This window comes from Anopheles bellator, chromosome 1, assembly GCF_943735745.2.
Source record: "Anopheles bellator chromosome 1, idAnoBellAS_SP24_06.2, whole genome shotgun sequence".
Classification (NCBI taxonomy): Eukaryota; Metazoa; Arthropoda; class Insecta; order Diptera; family Culicidae; genus Anopheles; species Anopheles bellator.
The window spans coordinates 32560885-32580980 of NC_071285.1; the positions used below are offsets into that span (position 1 = coordinate 32560885).

Genomic DNA, 20096 nt, shown 5'->3' on the forward strand with positions numbered 1-20096 from the left:
AAGCGTATTTTGAAGCGCGTACAGTTTCTCACTTCATGGATGGAATGCAAAAATTGGAGTCTCGTTGTATCAAGTGCATTGGTGTTCAGGGAGGTTTTGTACTGTATAACAAAGTGACTTTCAAACCATAAAAACGTGTTTTTCTTATAAAAGCTCGGAATTTAATGAGCAGCCTAATAATTACATGATCTCTTATATGGTTTGGTAATCAATGCACAAATAAGGGTATTCACAAGACATTATTTTGTTTCTCAGCTTGTAAGGTGGCAAAGCCCTTGAATATTTTAAACCTTGAAAATAACCGATCGAGAACGGCCACCGATTAGTTTTAATGGTGACAGAACCAATGATATTGCAAAAATATTTTACAAGAGCGAGGTGTCGTTGATTAAATAAACAAAGAATATTAAAACGAACGTCTTGTTCATCGAATTAAAGCTGATGGGCTTATAGAGAACATAAAATAAATATTTTCATTTGAGGTGAAAAGGGAGATTTCACCCTTTCCAATCGGCCAAAAATATTCAACAAAAACTCAAATCTGAAGGTATACAAGTTCCATTGTGAAGGTAGTTGTAGTTGTACCATTGTTTTCAGACCAAACCACCCCCCTTTCAGTCATACAATTACGGGCATCATTATTCACATGTGGCTCATCATCTCACAGAAACGAATTCATACGTGTGATCTCTGTCATGATTTTTGTGAGCTTTGCGCAATTCAATGAGGTGCAAACGGAAAGATGAACAACTGGAAAATTGCGCAAAGTGTATCACTACAACTTGCAGAGCATGAACGCTCGGGAGTAGCAGTCGGATAAAGAAGAAATTTCACTTCAACCAATGTACCTCAGAAAAGTAAAGACACACATCTACTGCTTCTCAACTATTGAATTGTTTGATTACTGTCGATTGCACATTTCCTGATTCATACTGAGAATGCTGGCTCTTATAATTCGCACATTAAGAGCACAAACGACTTTCCAACAATGCACTTCTGCATCCACGAGAAGTGCAAAGCCGCACTGAAAGAAGGAAGTAATCTGGCATAGGGCAGAGGATTTTTGATGCACGCAGTCGTGTTGTTTAAAAGTTCCATTGAATAACAATGCGCCAGTAGCTTTTTCACATCCGCAAAACTCTCCTAAGAAAGAAAGATAGATATTGAACGAGATGAACTGCGAACTTCATGCGATTTAATTAAAAGTGGTAACTTAGGAAAGATGCCTTTTTGGCATTTCAGCATATATCTATATAATCTTCGGTCCTACTTCTAAATCATGGTTGACTTATTATTTTTCATATATGTGAATTTTAACGGTTATATTTTGATACTTGAACACGTCCACACACGTCGATGTTTATCAAGTCAATATATCTGTCATTATCCTACCCTGCCCAACCAATGCGGCAAGTAACGCATAAAAAAATAATTATAAGAATGTTGGCTTTAGTGAATGATATTTCGTAAAGTATGTATCGTACAATTTCAAGTTCATGTTCGTTTTAAACCTTGCAAAACTTCCTGAGTGATAAGAAATTAAAAACAATTTAAAAGAGAAGATTGTAGAATTAGATAGCTAGATTTTTTTTAACAATAGCGTAAAACTTCTACAGTGCGTTTCAGTAACGACATATTTTTTCAGTTGGTTATAATAAAAGAAACGGCTTAACATTTTTCAATTTTGTAACATTTTTTTATGGAAAACAATTCTGGTCAGATGTGTGCCACGGCTGGCTTAGCAGTAGTCCTTTCGAAAGGCCTATTTTTGAGTATATTTTCGATTATCTGTGGTACTATCTCGGCAATTACCATTTGCATTTTGGCTTTGAGGTCGTCAATAGTTGCTGGTTTGTTCGCATAACATAAATATCGATTGTGGCTGTCACTGTATGGCATGTAGCGCTGTCCTGTTGAAACCAAATACCGTCCAAGTTCTCAGCTTCAATTACGCCGAAGAACCATTCAGCCAAAATCCGCACCAAACAATCACTCGTTGTGGGTGCATTGGCTTCTCTTGAACGATGTGTGGGGTTTCCGTACCACAATACTGCTTATTAACATAGCCACCGAGGTGGAAATGAGCTACAATGAAATGTGCTTTTGACGAATGATTTGGCGACCTACCACTTAGGAAATAAATTTTTCGTATTTCCCAATTTTCTGCAACCGAAATTATATTTTATACATAAATGTCATGAATGAACCTTTCAAACAAATGTTCAACCATTGAAAAATATTCAGCCATTTTTTTTAAATAACCAAATGAAAAAATTTGCCGTTACTGAAACACCCTCTATAAGAGAGACATTATGAAGCCACCTTTAAAATGGTAACAAAATTATACAACAAAACGGCGTAAATCGGACCATCGGAAATACACTTTTGAAATTCACACAAAAATAGTGAATTTCTTTTTAGTAAACCCAGTATGCAGTAATACATATTAAATTTTTGTTAAAATAGTGCATTATATAATGTTACTGTTGAATTATATAATAATTACTACTATTATTGTTGTTGTTTTCCTCAACCTGAATCCTAAACAATTGCACCTACGACGCGAACACATCTAACTTCACAACGCACTCAAAACAAATATTATGTTCATGTGCGTGGCAGTAACCCAATTTTGCATTAAATACACTTGCCCAGTATAATTTAGTGCTACAGGAAAAACAATTCGTAGATACGCTATCTTCAAATTTATCATTTTCTCCTTTCAGTTTCAAGTTGTTAGAAACAATACTCATAGCGAATACTTCATATCCCCGACATTGTTAATTGCGGCGACCTCGAAACGAATGGCATAATATTAGGCTCCAATTGATTTCACCATGATTTCAAACACTCTATTCGCTTCAGCTCTGCTCCGTAATTTGTCTTTCAATTATCGCTTTCTGGCCACCGATTAAACTGATGCCAAGCGCCGACAAAATTTGACCTAACCTCTTTACATGCACATGAAGATTGCAGATATGAAAGCCTCATCCAGATTCAGTGATCGTAAGATTAAGCATTCTTGTCTACTTCGTTTCTTGACTTTCGTAGTTCTTGCTCCTACTGATTTTTACTATCTTACTGATCAATATCAACATCAAACTACGTATCACTTTTGATTGCGAAAAAAATCACTTAATTCAAATTTTGATATCGATAACAAATCAATAAATATTGATCGCATTTACTATATCTCGCATTGACTTCTCATCGAGCACCAATTTAACTTAGTTAATGTGATGGAGTTTAAGCTCTCAGACTCGTCTCTCCAGGGAAGGGAAGGGAAGTCTTCCACTCTTAACATCCTGTAACTCACAACTGAATGTAACAAACAAAAACAGCCGTTCATCGTTCACATTAAGTCTACATTGAGTAGAGAAACCCTAATAAATACCATATGATAGTTGGAAAAACACCTTTCTGCTGTCTACTGGTAAACCGGAAATGATATTTCCAATATCTGGCGTTAATCACTAACTTGGAATTTTTTAAATTTGTTATGCAACATTTCTTAGAGCTATTTCGTAGAACCATGCTTTGCTGAGCGATGCCTGTACCGGAAATGAAAATGATTGCAATGACCAACTTCCGGCAGCAGAATGCAAGGGATACAAATTTAGAAAATATCTTAACCACTCTACTTCAGAATGCTATGTTCAATCACGGTCTGGTTGAAGCTCCATAACGATAATTTAAAGAGTGTTCCTAATGTACTTTCAAGAACCCAGCTCGCATTCGTTTTTGTTTGTCCATTATCAAAGCGTAATGAAGGATAATTTGGGGATATGAAAAATTGTTGCTGCGTATAAGTTGCTGTTGAGTGTTACGACTATGAATAAAAGTATATGTAAGCTGCATTGTCCAAATTACTTCATCGTTCCATGGAAAATCAAATGTTTTAGCAACACACAGTGATTTCGATAAAGAATATTGTTTGCATAGTTTATTGCTAAACACGTATGTTTGATTTGAAGGCACTAAAGGCAAATAGATAAAGTCTAGTTCGCTGAGTAAGTTTCGTTCTGCAAATGTTTGCTTATAATTAATTTTAAGCAGTGGATTTTCTTGATTTCTAAAATACCTCATTTACAAAATATTGGAAAAACAAACTTTTACGGAAGAAATTTTGATGACAATTTTTCGGGAATCTCACCGAACAGATTTACAATAAAAACAATAGTTTTTTTTTATCTTGAAAAAAAATCTATTACTAACAAATCATAACAAATCTATAATTGAGAAAGCTAATTAATCTACACAATAATGTACAGTTGAACACGAAAAGAGCCGGCCCTTAAGAAACCAAGGATGAAATGTTATCGCAAAAGAGGTGTCAATGACATCGAAAAACCTATGTCACAATCCTGCAAAAAACAACAACGAAACGAAATCGAGACAGTAAAAGCTCGGAAAAAATATAAAGGAAAATGCAAAACACACTAAAACATTACTTGCGACCGGCATAGCTGCAGAGTTGTGAAAACACAACGTATTCAACACACTAAATGTAAAATTGGCCTAACGCCACAGTCTCAAATTGTTTTCTCAAACCACATTTGCCGCTCTTGGTTAGACATTCTTCACGCGAAACATTCTTCTTCTTAGTATGTGTTGTTGGAAACGAAAGCCGCCAAATCTTATTACTTCGATGCTCGTGTGCTTTTTTCCTAGACCGTTCGATTCCGTTGAGGCTGTAAGGTTTTGCTTTTTCCGTGTTACGTGTTCGGATTTAGATTAAGATCCGAAACAGAAGTAGCAATGTGAAGAGCCAAACATTGAAAACCACTACAATAGTATTGCATCCGTAATATCCCTCTAGAACGATTTTAGCACTTCACCTCATCTTTTATCAACTCCCAAAGCTAACTTCACTTTCCGAAAGCCGGTAGTTTTATGATGTTGCCGACCGAAATATGATCGGTTTAGTGGGAAATATTTATGGCACCAGCGGCAAATCACACACAAAATATAAACAGGTTATATGCAGATTTCATTCATCCACTATTTTACGAACCAACGTTAACTAGCTAATTGCTAAATACTAGCACTGTGTGGTCATTTTCATACGCTCTTGGCGTTCCGTCGATGAGTCAAAGTACACAATCCAATTATCTCCAATGATCGCCGAAATGTTAAAAGCACCACAAAAGAAACAACACAAAAATATTAAACTTTAATATATAATATTAAGATTGATTTCGTTTTTCCCACACTGAAATAAATTGCATTTTTACTTTGTTTCCTGACACTATGTCTTCTTCTTCTTCTGTAACCACAGCTTTTCTCTTCGGGGACGTCGTGAAAAGGAAAACAAACCCGATTTCTGCCACTTCTCACGATCGATAGAACAATTGTTATAGTTTATGCCACATGTACCAACTGTTTAATCCTCGATATCCGTCCATCAAACGTTCAGTTCGATCACTTTTCCTAATTTTCCTCATATGCAACAACATAAGCGAAGCAAAAAGCTTGGCTGCTTTATAGTTTAATCCAATCCGAAAGCTCTCTTTCGTTTCGTGTTCGGGATTTTCGTAGGTTGAATCGGGATTTTTGAGCTGACGGCAACAGTTGAAAAATTATTGAAATTTCTGGCTCTGAGTTTCTGAGGCTTTTATATGAATCCCTGAATAATAACTGATAACACAACAACACCTTCCTGGCAAACGTTGGCAATGTTAACTAAAGCACCACTCTAATTTCCGCTTGAACGTTATTATTGTTTATTTGTTTATTGTACATACGAGAAGTTCAAATATTTCCTTCTTGGAATTTTAATTTTAACTCTCTCTGAAGGTTGGGTTGGAAGTTAAGAAAAAAAGTGTCTGCTGTTTCCTGAGAATCCCAACCGTGTTGAACGTCACTTTGAACCTTCAAACCTGATGACAAACCTGAACCTGCAAACCTAAACCTGGTTTGCACCAACACCATGTTAACGACACGTCCGCACACGTCGGTGCGTTCGCGTGTGTGCGTGCAATGGTGTTTAAATTGGATTGTTCCAAAAGTTCTGCGGTTCAATAAAAGAAGGAACATTTTGAAAATGGCCAACATTTAAGGATTTCATAAATTGGAGTCTCGTTGAAACCAGTGTATTGATGTCCAGGGAGACCATACTGAATAAAAAAGTATTTTTCAAACCATAAAATGGTGTTTCTCTTATCTAGGCGCAGAACTAATGAACAGCCTAGTATTGCGGTGGAGTTTATTAGAGTTTATTTATTAGAGAAAAATTATTAGAGGAATTGGACAGAACAATGAAAGATTTACGAAATGATAACAGCCGATTTGAAACAACAATTTTAGGCTCTGTATTTTCTGACCGCCTGAATGAATAAATGAATGAATGAATGAATGATGAAGATGAAATCTCTGACTCTGCGTTCCCAGTACCTGTTTTTTGCCTTCCCGTTCTCTTTTCTCTCTATTTTTCTCTGTGTCTCTCTTTCTGTTCTTCTCTGAGGCGAATTTTGGTGAATAACTGTTTTGTGACTGAGTTTTTGATTCATACGAAAAATTAACTTTTTCATACGAAAAGTTTACTCCTTTCAACATTAACTTTTTTAAATTAACTTTCTTACAATTAAATTTTTTAGCACACTTTTTCGTTTCTCTAATTTTAAAGATGAAACTAAGGGACTGAGAAATTGTTTCACATTTTGTACGAAAGTTTTTTTTTTATTCTTTCTTATACTGTTATGCATGATATGCAATCTGTTCGTAGTTTTTAAATTATTCCACAATATTTACCCATATGTATCGTGACAAACCGTTTTCCAAGCATGTAAATTTATGTCACAAAAATGCAGTCAATGGCGCACCGAATCTAGTCCTGTAAACCCGCAGCGCACCCGAACCCAGCGCTATAGACAGGAGTACGCCATCGAGCGGTTTCGTCGAGTTTAATTTTTTCTCAATCATGAGATTTGAGTTTATTTAAAAGAAACAATGTGCTTTGATTAATTTCACAAGAATTCACCAGGTCTCGCACTTGGTGAACGTTTTAGATGCGTTTCATTAGCGTCAGTATGAAAATCGAAGCGACATAATAATAAAGATTCATGGTCTCGGTAGAATTCAAATGACTGATTTGATGCAAAAACCGAGAAACAAAGAAACGACGAAACTTTGTTTACTTACCGTCGCTGTGCGGTCGATATGGTGAACTCTGCAACAATACAAAAAATCCAAATAAGCAGTTGAAGCAAGTTTCCATTGCAAAAATGCGAAAGGGAAGAATTGCATGAATGAATCTAACGAAAGCACAAACCAACTATCTTACCTATCAGCGGAACCGGATCCGTAATCGATGAATCGTGCTGTGCTGTCGTGAAAATGAACATCCTCCGGTGCTATCTCTTGAACAGCGCCGTCCATTATAAACATTTGGTCCATAATCGGGCTCAGTGGATGGCACGATTTACCCAGCAGATCATCTATGTTCGTAAGGTGTGTGATGAATGCTGATTGACACTGAATGTCCTTGAATGGTACAACTCCGCCGTTCGTATTGCTTCCCACGGTTCCGCTAGCCAAAAATCTCTCGTCAACTGTGGTTGCAGCTGAAGGAATGTTATCATAAGGCGAGACTCGACCGCCTAATCGAGGGCTATTATCTTCTATACCCTCCGGACTGGCCCGATGACCCAGGGGTGGTGTTTCACCAAGCATTTCCGCCGCATATTCACCGATTGGAAATTTCGGCAAACCAGCCGCTACCTTTGTTACGTTGTGCAATTCCTTTCCGATTTGTGTTTCGTTTTCAAAGTCGTGCAAACTGGTTTCTTCCTCATCATGCTTCTCCGCGAATGTCGATAATTTGCGTGGACTATCGGCCAAATTATCCGAAGTGTCCGACATCATCCACCAAGCTTTCTCGCCGGATTCCACGTGTGTTATACGATACTTCGTAGGGCTAGTCTGTCCGCTACCTTTTTTAGAGCTGTTGAGGCTATTCGAGTTCAACTTGGAACCGGATCGAGATAAAAGCGGACCTTCGGATGTTTCCAGCATCCACCAAGGCTGTTCACCAGATTCGATGCGAGTTATCTTGAACGGTTTCGCTTTCACAGGACTACACTCGTGCACAAACTCAGATTCGGAAGTATGCTCTGTCTTTGACTGAGTTTTCTCGTCATTGTCTGAGCTGTACAACCACCAAGCTTTGTCACCGGAACGAACATGGGAAACTCTAAACAGTTGTCCATTTCTAGGTTCAGGTGTTGGTTCGTGCGATGGTCCACGACTAACCGAAGTACTACTTGAACCGCTGGTGGAATCCTTTCGCTTCAGTCCAGTCATTGCTTCCTCCCACCATGCTTCGTCCTCAGCTTCCAGTGTACAAACTATGAATCCTGCCCTTTTTTTACCACCACTATCACTGCTATTGCTTGGCCTCAGTGTTGGCGATTTGCATGATGCTTCAATATTTTGTTCAGTATTCACCTTATCGGTCAAATTGTCTGAACTATTCATCCACCAAGCCTTCTCTCCGGACTCGATACGAGTCACCTGGATCGGATGGAATGAATTAAGTGCCTGACTATCAAACAGGCCCGTCACCGTGCTACGGCCATCGCCGGCCTCTGATTCAGAGGTTCCTTCGGCAGACATTAACGCAGTGACGGCAGACATCGGCTTCTCCTCGGACGTTTCCTCCGACTCCGGACGTTTGGTCTCTTCCGACAACCACCACGGTTTTTCGCCAGACTCCACACGTTGGATACGGTAACAGAAGTTGCGAACACTTGGTAGCGATTCCTGAATAGTGTCTTCCTGTTTTGGGGAATGCGGCTCGAAATTGTCTGATTTACGCCACCAAGTCATACGTTGAAGCACCGACCTTCCCTCGTCATCCTTGTTACTGTCAAATTGACCTTGTTCCACATCATCTTGGTCGCTAGAATCATCCTTAATACTTTCCATGTAGTGAGTCCCTGCCTCCCAGCCTGCCTTCCCACTCACATCCGATGGCAAGTATTGCTCTGTGGAAGTGTTCTCGTAACAACGTTCTGGGACACCACGATTTTGATTCATCACGAAATTGGTTGCCAGCTGAATTGCTCGCCTGAGGAGCTCATTGTTGGTGGTGTTCTGTGACTCATCGAGTGCCACCGACGAAGTACGGACCAGAGATTGCTCTCGATCTGTACTGGATCGGTCCGTTTCAGTATTGGAGGACCCGCTGGTGTCTTCACAGCTCGGCGATAACGAACTTCGAGCTGAAATTCCATTTTGATTGATCTGAACGGCCGTTTTGCCTTTTGTCATCTCGATCTGCGCCGCAGTAGACGCACCGGATGAACTGGAATAGCTGCTGGACGATTTGGTCGATGAGGAAGAAGAAGAGGACTTGCATGGGCGCTCTGAAGCCGGGCCCATGTTAAGTGCTGATTTACGAAAGTCCTTGTTGGCAACCGATTTCATCGACACGATACCGTCCTTTGTTGGGACTGCAGGAGGTTTTTCCGGCGAACTTTGTTTAAGAAGTGTTCTGGGTCTGCCGATGTTCGTGCCAGTGTCCGTCAATAAGCTTGCCGTGGGCTTGGTGCTGTTCTGAGTGGACAAACTTAGATCCTTAACGCGAGCCGCCAGCTTCGATAACTCATGATTTTCCGAAGCGCCACTTTTCGTCGAGCTGACACTTGTTTCGCGGCTCAAACTAGGAGTGTCACGATTGTACTTTGACGAACTACTTGAGTAGCGCGTATAAAGAGGGGTGGGTGATGACGTACCCTCTTTAGAGTCGAAAAACGGGGACCAGCTACGGCACGACGGTTGATTGTAACGCAAATATCTTGTGGAGTCATCCATTCGATCGGACTGCATTTGTTTGTCGGCCGTTTCGACTGGGAGAAGCTGCTTCCGGATGGTCGTTTCGATTGTTTTGCCTATCTCGACCCGTCGAGTGCGGATCAGAGGAGTTGTCCCAGGCCTGGTAGGCGATGTGCCCCTTGTTACCAAAGAGATTTCGATGAAAATTTTTGGTTCCTGCTGCAAACTGTTCTCGTTCTCCTCGGACGAATCCTCCGTCGTAGTGGTCTCGGAGCTGGAGGAACTTTCTTGCTTCGACTCGGTAGCTTGAACACACGACTGGGATTCTGGAGAGAATGCCTGACTCGACGTAAGAGGCGGTGAACACGGCAGCGGTCTATGAGTTTCTGGATTGAGCGAAAAGCGCGATGAAGGCCGAGTGGCTTTCGCTTCGTTTGACGTCATATATGACAAAGCGATATCCGCGATCGGACTCTTGGTGACAGGACTCGCGCTTAGACCGAACCTGTTGGTTGCTCCTAGTCCACTATTTGAGCGAACATAGGATCGGCGTTGTCCTGAACCACCGAGTCCGTACTTATCACGAACCGATTCTACAGGACTAGAGCTCCGAGACGCCCGACTTCTACTTGTCAGTAACGCTGGGCTTGATTCTTTACTGCACACCTTCATACTAACAGCCGGACTAGGATCACGTGTCTTTTTTCCAGCATTTGACGACGTCGGTGACTTTGTGGTTTCAGTTTCGGTCTTGGACATACGCCCTCGCAACGTGCTTCTTTTTTTATCGGCTGGACTGGGATCTCGGGATTGTGATTTTGTGTGTACAGGTGTTCCAATTGAATTCTTTCGTGGCTGGGCGGCACTAGTATCTTGTTGTCGGAGACAGGGGTTGACGGTGATCGAGCTGGTAAAACGATGCTTTTGTTCGGTTTCTCCTTTTTTAGATATTGGCCCATATTTGAGATGATGAGTGGAAATCGGACTCGGATCACGCGAACGTGCCGCTGTTGCAATCATTTTATTAGCAAATTCAATATATCTCGGCTCCATGGGACTGGATTCTCGAGAGGTGCATGAACGTACCGTAGGGCTGGGATCACGAGACCGTGCTCGGGATTGTGCAAATGCTAGACCTCTTGATGATTGCTTTCTATATTCGTTAGACACCGCTTGCTTGGGCAGCTTATCCGCAACAGTCAAAGCATCGGTACGTTTACACCCCATGGCCGGACTAGCATCACGGGAACGAATGCTTTCGGTAACAAGTCCTGCAACAGGACTTGGATCCCGTTGTCGTGAACGTGTAAGTGAGTTTGAAGAGCCGAATTTTGACGCTGGACTAGGTTCGCGTGACTTATCCCTCTTAGCCACCCGACTGTAGCGTGTAGTGAACGTAACCGGAGGAGCATTATCTTTTTTCGATTTATCCGCAGTACTTCTCGCGGATTGAGTAACAATAGGTCCCTTCGCCGAAGGATCTTCTGACGAAGAAATGTCCTTCGTTGATCCATACTTCACTGCAATCAGTGCGGACTTTCTCAGCGGGCTCGGTTTGCTTTCTTTTATCTGGGCTTCGAGCTTTTTGGACGTTTCGATCAGCCGTTCTTTCTCCCGGTCGCGTTCTTTTACGCGCTCTTTTTCGCGCAATTCACGTTGCTTGCGACGTTCATCTTCTTTCGCTCTATCACAACCCTGTTCTTTATCCTTGTCGATAGACAAATTCGAGTAGCGGCTAATGAACGAAGACACGGTCGAGCTTGCGGACAATGTGGTAGCTGAACGAGGGCTGCGATACGAACCGGAACCATACAACGGACGATACGAGCTCGTGCTGGAAGAACTCAATGAACTGAACCGGGAAGCTGGCGTTGCATCTTTTGAGAGCTATAAAAAACAAGGTTTGAATAATGAGAAGCGTTAATGTAATAATAACCATGAGTGTAAAAGTTCATAATTTTAGTAATATTTAATTTACTGTAATATAATAATAATAATGAAAGAAGCGTTTGGATGTGTCTGATTATTAACATTTTTTATCCAGTTAATTAGTTTAATGTTTAATAGTCGTACGTCGTACATGAGCCCCATGGCAATCCGATGGAGGTGTGTGAATATTACACAAAAAACGAGCTTGCAAGTGAACATGAAAAACACGGGTCGCCGACAAAAAGCGATAGGATGACGAAATACGACGAAACGATCAGATTCAACACTATGACCCAGTAGAAGGTGATGAAGGAGGTAAGGGAAAACACAACCAAGATGACGAATACATAGGCGAATACTTTACGACTCGCAGCAACCACCTTGTCCGGGAATCGAACCCAGGCCAGCTGCGTATCAACGACGAGCGTTACGGACAACGCTATAAACAGGGTTATGAATATCAGCGTAAGTCAAAACAAAAGTTAAAAAACTTATCCACATTCCCATTTAGTTCAACAAGAAGCGCAGGACTCCAAACGGAAACCGACAACCGGAATTGAACTTAGTCATATTTGGGATTGGCTGTTGGCTATTCCACGGAGTTCCCAATTCCTTATTTTTAATAACCATCCCACCGCAAACGATTGGCTACAGCGAGAAACTATTAAGCTTGATCTATATAAAAATTCACACGTATTCTAAATATATTTAAAAATAATGAGTGGTGGTAGTGGTCGATGACTTAGTTTCGAAAACCACATTCATTTCCTTGTAGCCTAGTTATTCATCGGTGGATTATCGGTGGATTATCAATACTTCATGGAATTACAAGATCATCTGTCCTAATTCTTCACTGAAAGTTAGTGAAATCGTGATCAAAGCTAATAAGGCATAAGGCATAAGGTTAATAAGGCATAGTCAAGGATTAATCGTAAATATTGAACCATTGATCCACATTTAAAACCAGGTTATGATTTACTTACGTGATAGTTCCGATACGACATCCTGTTCTTCGTGTTACAGCGAATTTGTCTACAACGTGCTAGCTAGTCACTGGCGAATATTATTCCCGACGTATCGTCAAATCACACATACAGCACAATTACGTACACCAGTTGAAGATTGGCCTCCCTTCACAAATACAGCATCAGACCCCATTAAAGACGAGCAAACCATCTATCAATTCAACCACAGGCATTCGACCAACATAAGATATATATATATATATATATATATATATATATATATATATATATATATATGTATATATATGCTGTATGTGTGTGTTTTTAGATATAAATATACATATACGGTGCAATGCCTTTGATTTGCCCGTAATTTCTACAAATTTTCTGTATCCATAACACCAGTAACAACCACCATCACATTATACGCTCATCGCCCACTTGTTGCATCACGCACTCGTTGGCCAACATCACTACTCGCCCCAGCCCCAAAGAAGAGCATGAGTTATGCCAGATTTGTTCACTGGTCTTCCACCAAGTCGATATGCACTATTCGAGCAAAGGTCTGCGTTTACCAAGCCTAGTAGTGGCAGGAATTTTGTGCAGTTCTTGCAACTGCGCACAACACGCATCACTCGAGGCGGACGAGTTACTGTTTCCAGCAGCAATACATTGCTCTCAATACTACAGTTTCTTTACACCCTACGAAATGATCTTTGCAGACGACAAAGTTATTTTGAATTTTCTCTCACCTTCCAACACACACCAGGACAAACCGGAAAATACACAGAACACTTACACACGCAAGCCAGACCGTGGAATGGACTAATTCGTTGACGCAGGATATTTATAGATCACTCTTTCTCTCGCCTGTATTCCTACTACTTTCGACTCTCTTTCACAGACTGTTCCCTTAAAGCCGATTTCATAAAACGTTTCGAAAACTTGCACATTCTTTCTATTCGGTTATTAGAACATGTTGAGTAAGTTGCGCTCATTCCATTCGATACTATTCACTATCAGATACACATAAAAGGTATAGATGTAAGCCCACGGCTGCAAGTGAAGTCGTTTTGCGAACAGGAAACCGCGTGACGAACTACTGGCCCCGGCTGAGAGCAACTTTCGGCCAAGAGCGGCGGCAAGATAGACGACCGTGACCAGGAGTAGAATGCGCCGCAAGTGAAGCAACAGTATTGCCATGCTCCCTGCGTGCGGACACTAATTTTCGTCGAGGCCGAATAATCGAAGAAGTCAGAATTACCAAGCACCACTTCGGTAGACGAGTCCGTAAAAGATTCGCAAAACGTTAACGCACGCTATCGGCGTACACGTGGCTTGTTCGAAACTTAATTCACTACTGGCCGATGACTAGACTAGAGAACGAAAAATCCTCCCCGATACGAGATCATGAGAGAAGAAATATAGCCTCTCTAGCAAGTCGTCCTCGATGCTTCTAGTGCGCAGAAGTGACAAAAACGACACCATAGCCGGTGAAGGCGTTTGACAGACGTTTAAAGAAAGCTGAGCCGGGTAACAACTTCCTACTTGATGAAGAAAATGTAGTTTACTGGTGTTTTACATATTGTGTTGTCCGTATGTGTAGAGTTCAGGTTCAAGCGTTCAATTTATGTTCGAATTACTGAATATTTCAACCGATGCATTTCGACGTTTCCGATTGGTAAATTGATAATAGTTTTCATAAATTTATAGTACGTTCAGTTTTCATATCTAGTATAATGATCTTGTTCTAGAATTGAAAACACTTTCCTAAGCACCGACCTACGATGTACGGGAGTATTCGAAAATCGAAAGAATTAAATCGCAACCGGAATCTCGCGACGTAGCTAGAGTATGCAGAGCCTGTCTGATCTTCTGAAAACTTATATTTAGCTCATTCATTAGGCGGAGATCGACGAGATCTTCAAGACAAGATAAGATCGTGGCGCAGAATAGAATAAATGAAATCTATCTTCAATACTCTTCCTGCTCTGAAATGAACAGCAATTAAAGTATCAGATTAGCTTACGGCGATGCAGCGGACACGGCACGAGCGGATTGTGTGCGCAATACGCGCCACGTACTGCAATCGGTCATACAATGTTCACTGTTGATGGCATTTGCTTTCTCAGGATAGTCGATGTATATTACACCACGCACATGCTTCTACTCTTTCTACTCAGATGAGCCTCGTTTTGATTCCGGTTACGTTTAAAAATGACCAAACGCTGCTCAGAATTTTTTATTATTCTTAAAGTTTATTTATTACATTTTTCTCTGATTTATTCATTTTTCATTTTCACTTCATTTGGACGTCCACTGCGTTCTGCATCATCAATACCTCTACGACCACATTTGTTTCTGATGGCGCGAAGTGAACCTTTTCAAGCCATCAGTTTTCGGGTCATTGCTTCTCTTGAACGTTCAAAAGTAATGTGTTCGAAAAGTTCTGATAATTGTCTGATCTGTTCTGATCTGTTCTGTCTGAATGTTCTGATAACTCATTTCTGATCTATAAGGCTGGGGAAAAAGTAATCCATTATTTTTGGGGGAAATTCAAAACTTTATTTAAGATGTTTCCGATGGTGCGATTTACGTCAAATATTTACCGTTTTGTTTGTAAAATGTGTTGTCTTTTTTAAGGTTCTTTAAGATAGCTTCATAATGCCTCTCCTATAGAGAAGTCTTGGTCGTTATTGGCGAACGGCTCGAGCAATCTATTTTCACAGTCCTTTCTTGCTGTCAATTTCTTATCACTCAGAAAGTTTTGCAATGTGCGGAAAGGTGATAATCGCTGTTGCAAGGTACGAACTATACCGTGAATGCATTAAAACTTCCCAACCAAGCTCCCGGAGTTCCTGGCGAGTCACCAAAGACGTGCGTAATATTTCGTTTTCCTGATGGAACACAACATCTTTTCCGTTGGCATATTCTGGTCGTTTCTAGTCAATCGCTAGCTTCAAACGGTGCAGTTATTGACAGTAGAGATCTGAGTTTAGTATTTAACCACACGAAAGCGACTCATAATAAACGATTCCTTTCAAGTTCCACCAAATACGCAGTATAACCTTCCTGGTCGTGCATCCTGTTAAGCTGCTTCACCACGTCGCGTCGCGGAAGCTGCGTTTTCACGTCACGGTTTCGTATCCCATTTCTTATCCCCAGTACCCATCCGTTTAAGAAATGGTTCGATTTCATTCCGTTTGGCCAAAACTGCGCATATGTAAGTTCGATCCATCAGTTCTGTTGTGTTAATAGGTGTGTCACCAAAACATGGAGCTTCTTTGTGAATCCAGCTTTGCCTAAATGGCTAAAAACTGTTTGTTGTTTGTTCGTTAGCTCCTGGCCAATGCTCTGATTACTAACAATCAACTTTAATTGTTATTTGTGTGGTTTTATCGACTTTTACGACGGCGGGTCTGCCTAAGCGAGGTGCATCTTTAACCTAAAACGATAACCTAAACTTAAGCTAAAACGATTCGATGGAACCAAATCTGCACGTTACTAGCTGTTGGAGTATCAGCACCATTGGCCACAATTTCAGTGGACTAGCTTGAATTTTCGCCTTTGTCAAAGAAAAAATGTAAAACGTACTGAATTTTCTCTTATTTGGCCTCCGTTGTTAACACCCTGTTATAAAGTGGAACAAACAATAAACAGCTTTTTGAATGAAAGCTTTTTTTAAGTTTAAAGCGAGTCAAACTTGAAATCACTAAGGCCATCTACCGAGAAAACAATGGATTTCTTTTCCCAACCTAAAATATAGATGTCGCTGATGTTCTGACATATGAACGTCAACCAATCTGGTCTAAGTATTCCGATCGTTGGTATATAGGATTTTCTGTCACCAATGGTCTCGTATAATTTTAGCGCCCTTAGCGAACGAGATCCGCTTGACTAAAAATTCAAAACTGAAAGCTTGAATGGCTGTTAGATGCACGCGAAGTCTGAAGAGGGGTGTGATACAATTTCCTTTATTGCTAAATTCTATAAATTACTCCGGTACAGCGACCCAGACAGGGGTGTTAGCGAATCATATAAAGCTAATATCTTCTAGTGCTTTCCAATACTTTGTTTCACTTTCACAATGAAGCGCCTTAAAAATCATCCTGAAGCATGTTAGTTGCTTTATCCACCTTGATTGAAATCAGTGCGCGAAATTAATATAGTTGAAGATACATATGGCGAACTAAAATTTAACACAGATGAGCATTTTTGAACCATCCCACATACGATCTAAAATTAGCATTGGCATTTTGTGCATTGACGAAATAGCGCTTACTCACCATATGGATCAGCATCGTCGGAAGAAGCCATCTTCCAAACTCCATCGCTTACCATCTCAGAAGTGAAAATGGTTTTAGGTATTTTACTGCACGATTTAGTGTTATGGTGTGATTCGCTGTCCTTCGAGCAAAAGAAGCATTCAGCACGTTGACTCATGGAAAATCATACACATAATCACGTCTTAATTTATTTTTCACAACAAACGTTGTTCCAATGCTTGATTGTTCAAATGCTGGTTTATGGTTAGAGATTCGTGTAGAGAACCGCGTATTTGCATTGAAACTATTATTACGCAACAATCCTACGACAAAAAAGCGAAACGGAATGTACGGTTGAAATATAACAACAACAAATTAGATACAAATATAAAGTAATGAGCCGTGAACAAATAAAATTCAACAAAGACCAGATTAGTAACAATTATTATTGCATAAATGGCATTACACTGAAAGGAATGAAAACAAATGCAAACAGCAGTTTGCAGTTTTGTCAAATTCAAGACTCTAGTTTGTATTCAAGTTTCTTTTTAATGCGATTTACGTATTATCATATTATTGTATATTTGCGAGTTTCATTGGTAAAAAATGGTGAAATTGGTAAAACTCTGTCGGTTTTTTGCGAAGCCTCCGTTATTTTTTGTGCTAAATATATAAAATATAAAACTTTTCCTGGTTAAAGTTATTGAAGCTAATTTTCATTTGTGCAGCACCTGCCCGCCTATGAACAGAGCCATAGCATCGCTTTAAAGATGGATCTGCCCTTCGGCATATTCGGCTCTTCGGGCTCTACTGAGGGCTCTACAAAAGCTACAAAAAGGAAAAAATAAGCAAGATATGAGGGACTGAAGGGATCGTTTGAGATGGCGAGACTGCAGGCGATGCTGGCCCACCCGGGATAACAGATTGGTGGAGAGGGTGCCATGTTAAAGAAGAAGTTCTGCAACTGAAGCTGTCGAAAGTTGCTTTGGCTATCTACATCTTCGTAAATATTTGAACCCTCGGTCTGGGGACAGTCTCTGGAAATGGAGGTGGAAGTGAGCCATGCTTGTTGGTCTTGAAAAGATATCGATCACGATCGGGATTTAGTCTTTCGCTATCGAAGAGCGCTCTGATTACTTGCGGCCGGATCTGAGCGATCGAGACAATGGCTAAGCAAAACAACAGATTAAAAAACGTAAGATTTTTGTTCTCTTCACCGTTTCAAGGTAATCAGGGGTATTCTTTCTACTAATACAGATACTCAGTTTAGTATTAGATTTTCCACCGAACGATTGTGTAGTATTCGGGTATTGAAACTGATCAACACGAACAAACATTCCATTGGGTTACATGTCTTAGTGATGCAAGTGGTGGCTGTTTCTAAAAATAGATTACTATCGTGGCGTACCCTTTGGAGTGTTGGTACGATTTTCACATCATAAGCTCTAACTTCACGCCTTTCGTCGGTTACTAGAAGACATTTTATTTACATTCGAATCCAGTGAAACTTGTGAAGAAAATTTAAGGATCTTCGAGGCTCAGTAATGGAACATATTCACAAATTTTCTTGTTCAGTTATATTTTTATTTTAATGTCATGAGAAACAACTATGTATATTACGTTATATTACGAATGTAATGAGAAATAATGCTACGTGTCGCACTAAGTTTTGGAGACATTCCTATTGCTTCCCTTTTAATAGCAATGACCGCAATAACCACTTTTAATAAGCAATAGTAATCATCAAACAAATGTAGTTATGTATAGCTATTGGTCAGTTTTGAGAATAACTGTCGTTGAAGAGAGAAACTGTATCGATTATCTTTCACTGTGGCAGGATTTAAAAAAAAAATGTGTTTTTATCAAATCCAATCTAATCTATAAAACACCAGAGGCATGGTTAAAATCTGTAGTAAACACTTCATAAAGCTTTAAAAACCATTTGAAGAAGTGGTTCGTTAAATAATATAAAGAAAGAGATTGGATGATAGGCAGTGGCGGAGAGAGATGGCCAAAATGTATCTCAGACCCAAGAGTAAAAACAGATTTCTGAACATATGTGTATGTTCATGTATTTCAACAAGTGTATTTCAAAAACGTTTAGAAAAGCGGTCATGCGGTCAGTCAGGTGAAGAATTGATTTGAAATTACACAAGTCCAAACATGCTCAAATCTCAAAAATCAAATCGGAAATTAATCAATTCCATATGAAATGGAAGAAATGTTACAAGTGAACCGTGCTGTGTGAAGATATTTTTATTTTGCTCAGTGGAAAACGTGTCTAGACACTTTGGCTTATTCCAACCGCCTGCCATCACTAGCCATACTGCATGCGGATGTACTGCTGCTAATGTAGACGTTCTTAGCTGAGCACTGGTACTCTCTTCAGTTCTGTGCAAAGATCTGCTTTGTGCTTTGTAAGTAATTTAATTTTTTTTTTGTAAGTAATCCCAGAAGTACTCGTGCCCCAATATCATCTGTGCCAGATACTTCAATGCGTTCTGCGTTTCTGTTTCCATCTTTTCTATATATTCAAAATGGTGTTCAGGCAGCGGAGACCTCAGATTTGAAACATGGACTCTGTCCGAAACTAATGAAACCCTGTTAGCCGCGTCTCTCTTTGGAACGTCAGACCATGGCATGTTCCGCCGACTCGACACCTCAGGGCAGCAGGTGCGGTCTTGGAAACCTCTTATCGTGTAGGGGCCAAGAAAAATCCATTCCCCGAAAGCATTTGGGTCTCGTGGAACTCCACGCTCTTTAGGAAATGGAGCGGAAAGAGCGCACATGTCGATCGGCTTGATGAGAAGATCAGCCATTGTCGTTAAAACCTATGGTATCTGCGTCCATTCTTGCGAACTACCAATATCTCGAACTTCGACGCCGACTTGGTGATCGACTCCCTTACAATTCGGTCGTCAACTATCTGCTTCATTGCCTCGACGTAGAAGTAATCGCCCGAAGTTACAGCTTCGACTGCTGTTGTTGCTTATGCTGAGGCTCCTGTTATTTCAGCTTCTACCGTCTCTAGACTTTCTCGCACTGGAGCTGCCGCTTAGTGTGTTGCACCGAAAACTGCTGTGACGCTTCGATGACGCTGCTCATTCTCACGAGCTGCTGTAGTGGCTGCACTTTGGGCCGGTGCTGTTGTTTTTGCCGCGGT

At 40.5% G+C, this 20096-nt stretch overlaps 2 protein-coding genes across 9 annotated transcripts in view; both read right to left on the reverse strand.

Annotated features, from left to right (window-relative positions):
- The window catches only part of LOC131205304 (FH1/FH2 domain-containing protein 3), a 26715-nt gene extending 19551 nt beyond the window's left edge, over positions 1–7164 (reverse strand). For 5 of the 8 annotated variants that reach the window (XM_058197350.1, XM_058197348.1, XM_058197347.1 and 2 more), the window contains exon 1: positions 4839–4916. The gene's annotated coding sequence lies outside the window, so the exon portion shown is untranslated. Of the gene's footprint in view, positions 1–4838; positions 4917–5744; positions 5798–7140 lie in introns of those variants that run through there. The other 3 variants (XM_058197349.1, XM_058197344.1, XM_058197343.1) reach the window with 3 other exon arrangements.
- The window catches only part of LOC131215445 (serine-rich adhesin for platelets-like), a 16061-nt gene extending 3354 nt beyond the window's left edge, over positions 1–12707 (reverse strand). Inside the window, exons 1-4 of the mRNA XM_058209835.1 lie at positions 12687–12707; positions 11214–11661; positions 7283–10160; positions 7141–7168 (exon numbers count right to left, since the gene is read on the reverse strand). Coding sequence (XP_058065818.1) covers positions 7141–7168; positions 7283–10160; positions 11214–11661; positions 12687–12707 — 3375 coding nt within the window. The remainder of the gene's footprint in view (positions 1–7140; positions 7169–7282; positions 10161–11213; positions 11662–12686) is intronic.
- Positions 12708–20096: the final 7389 nt, after the last annotated feature.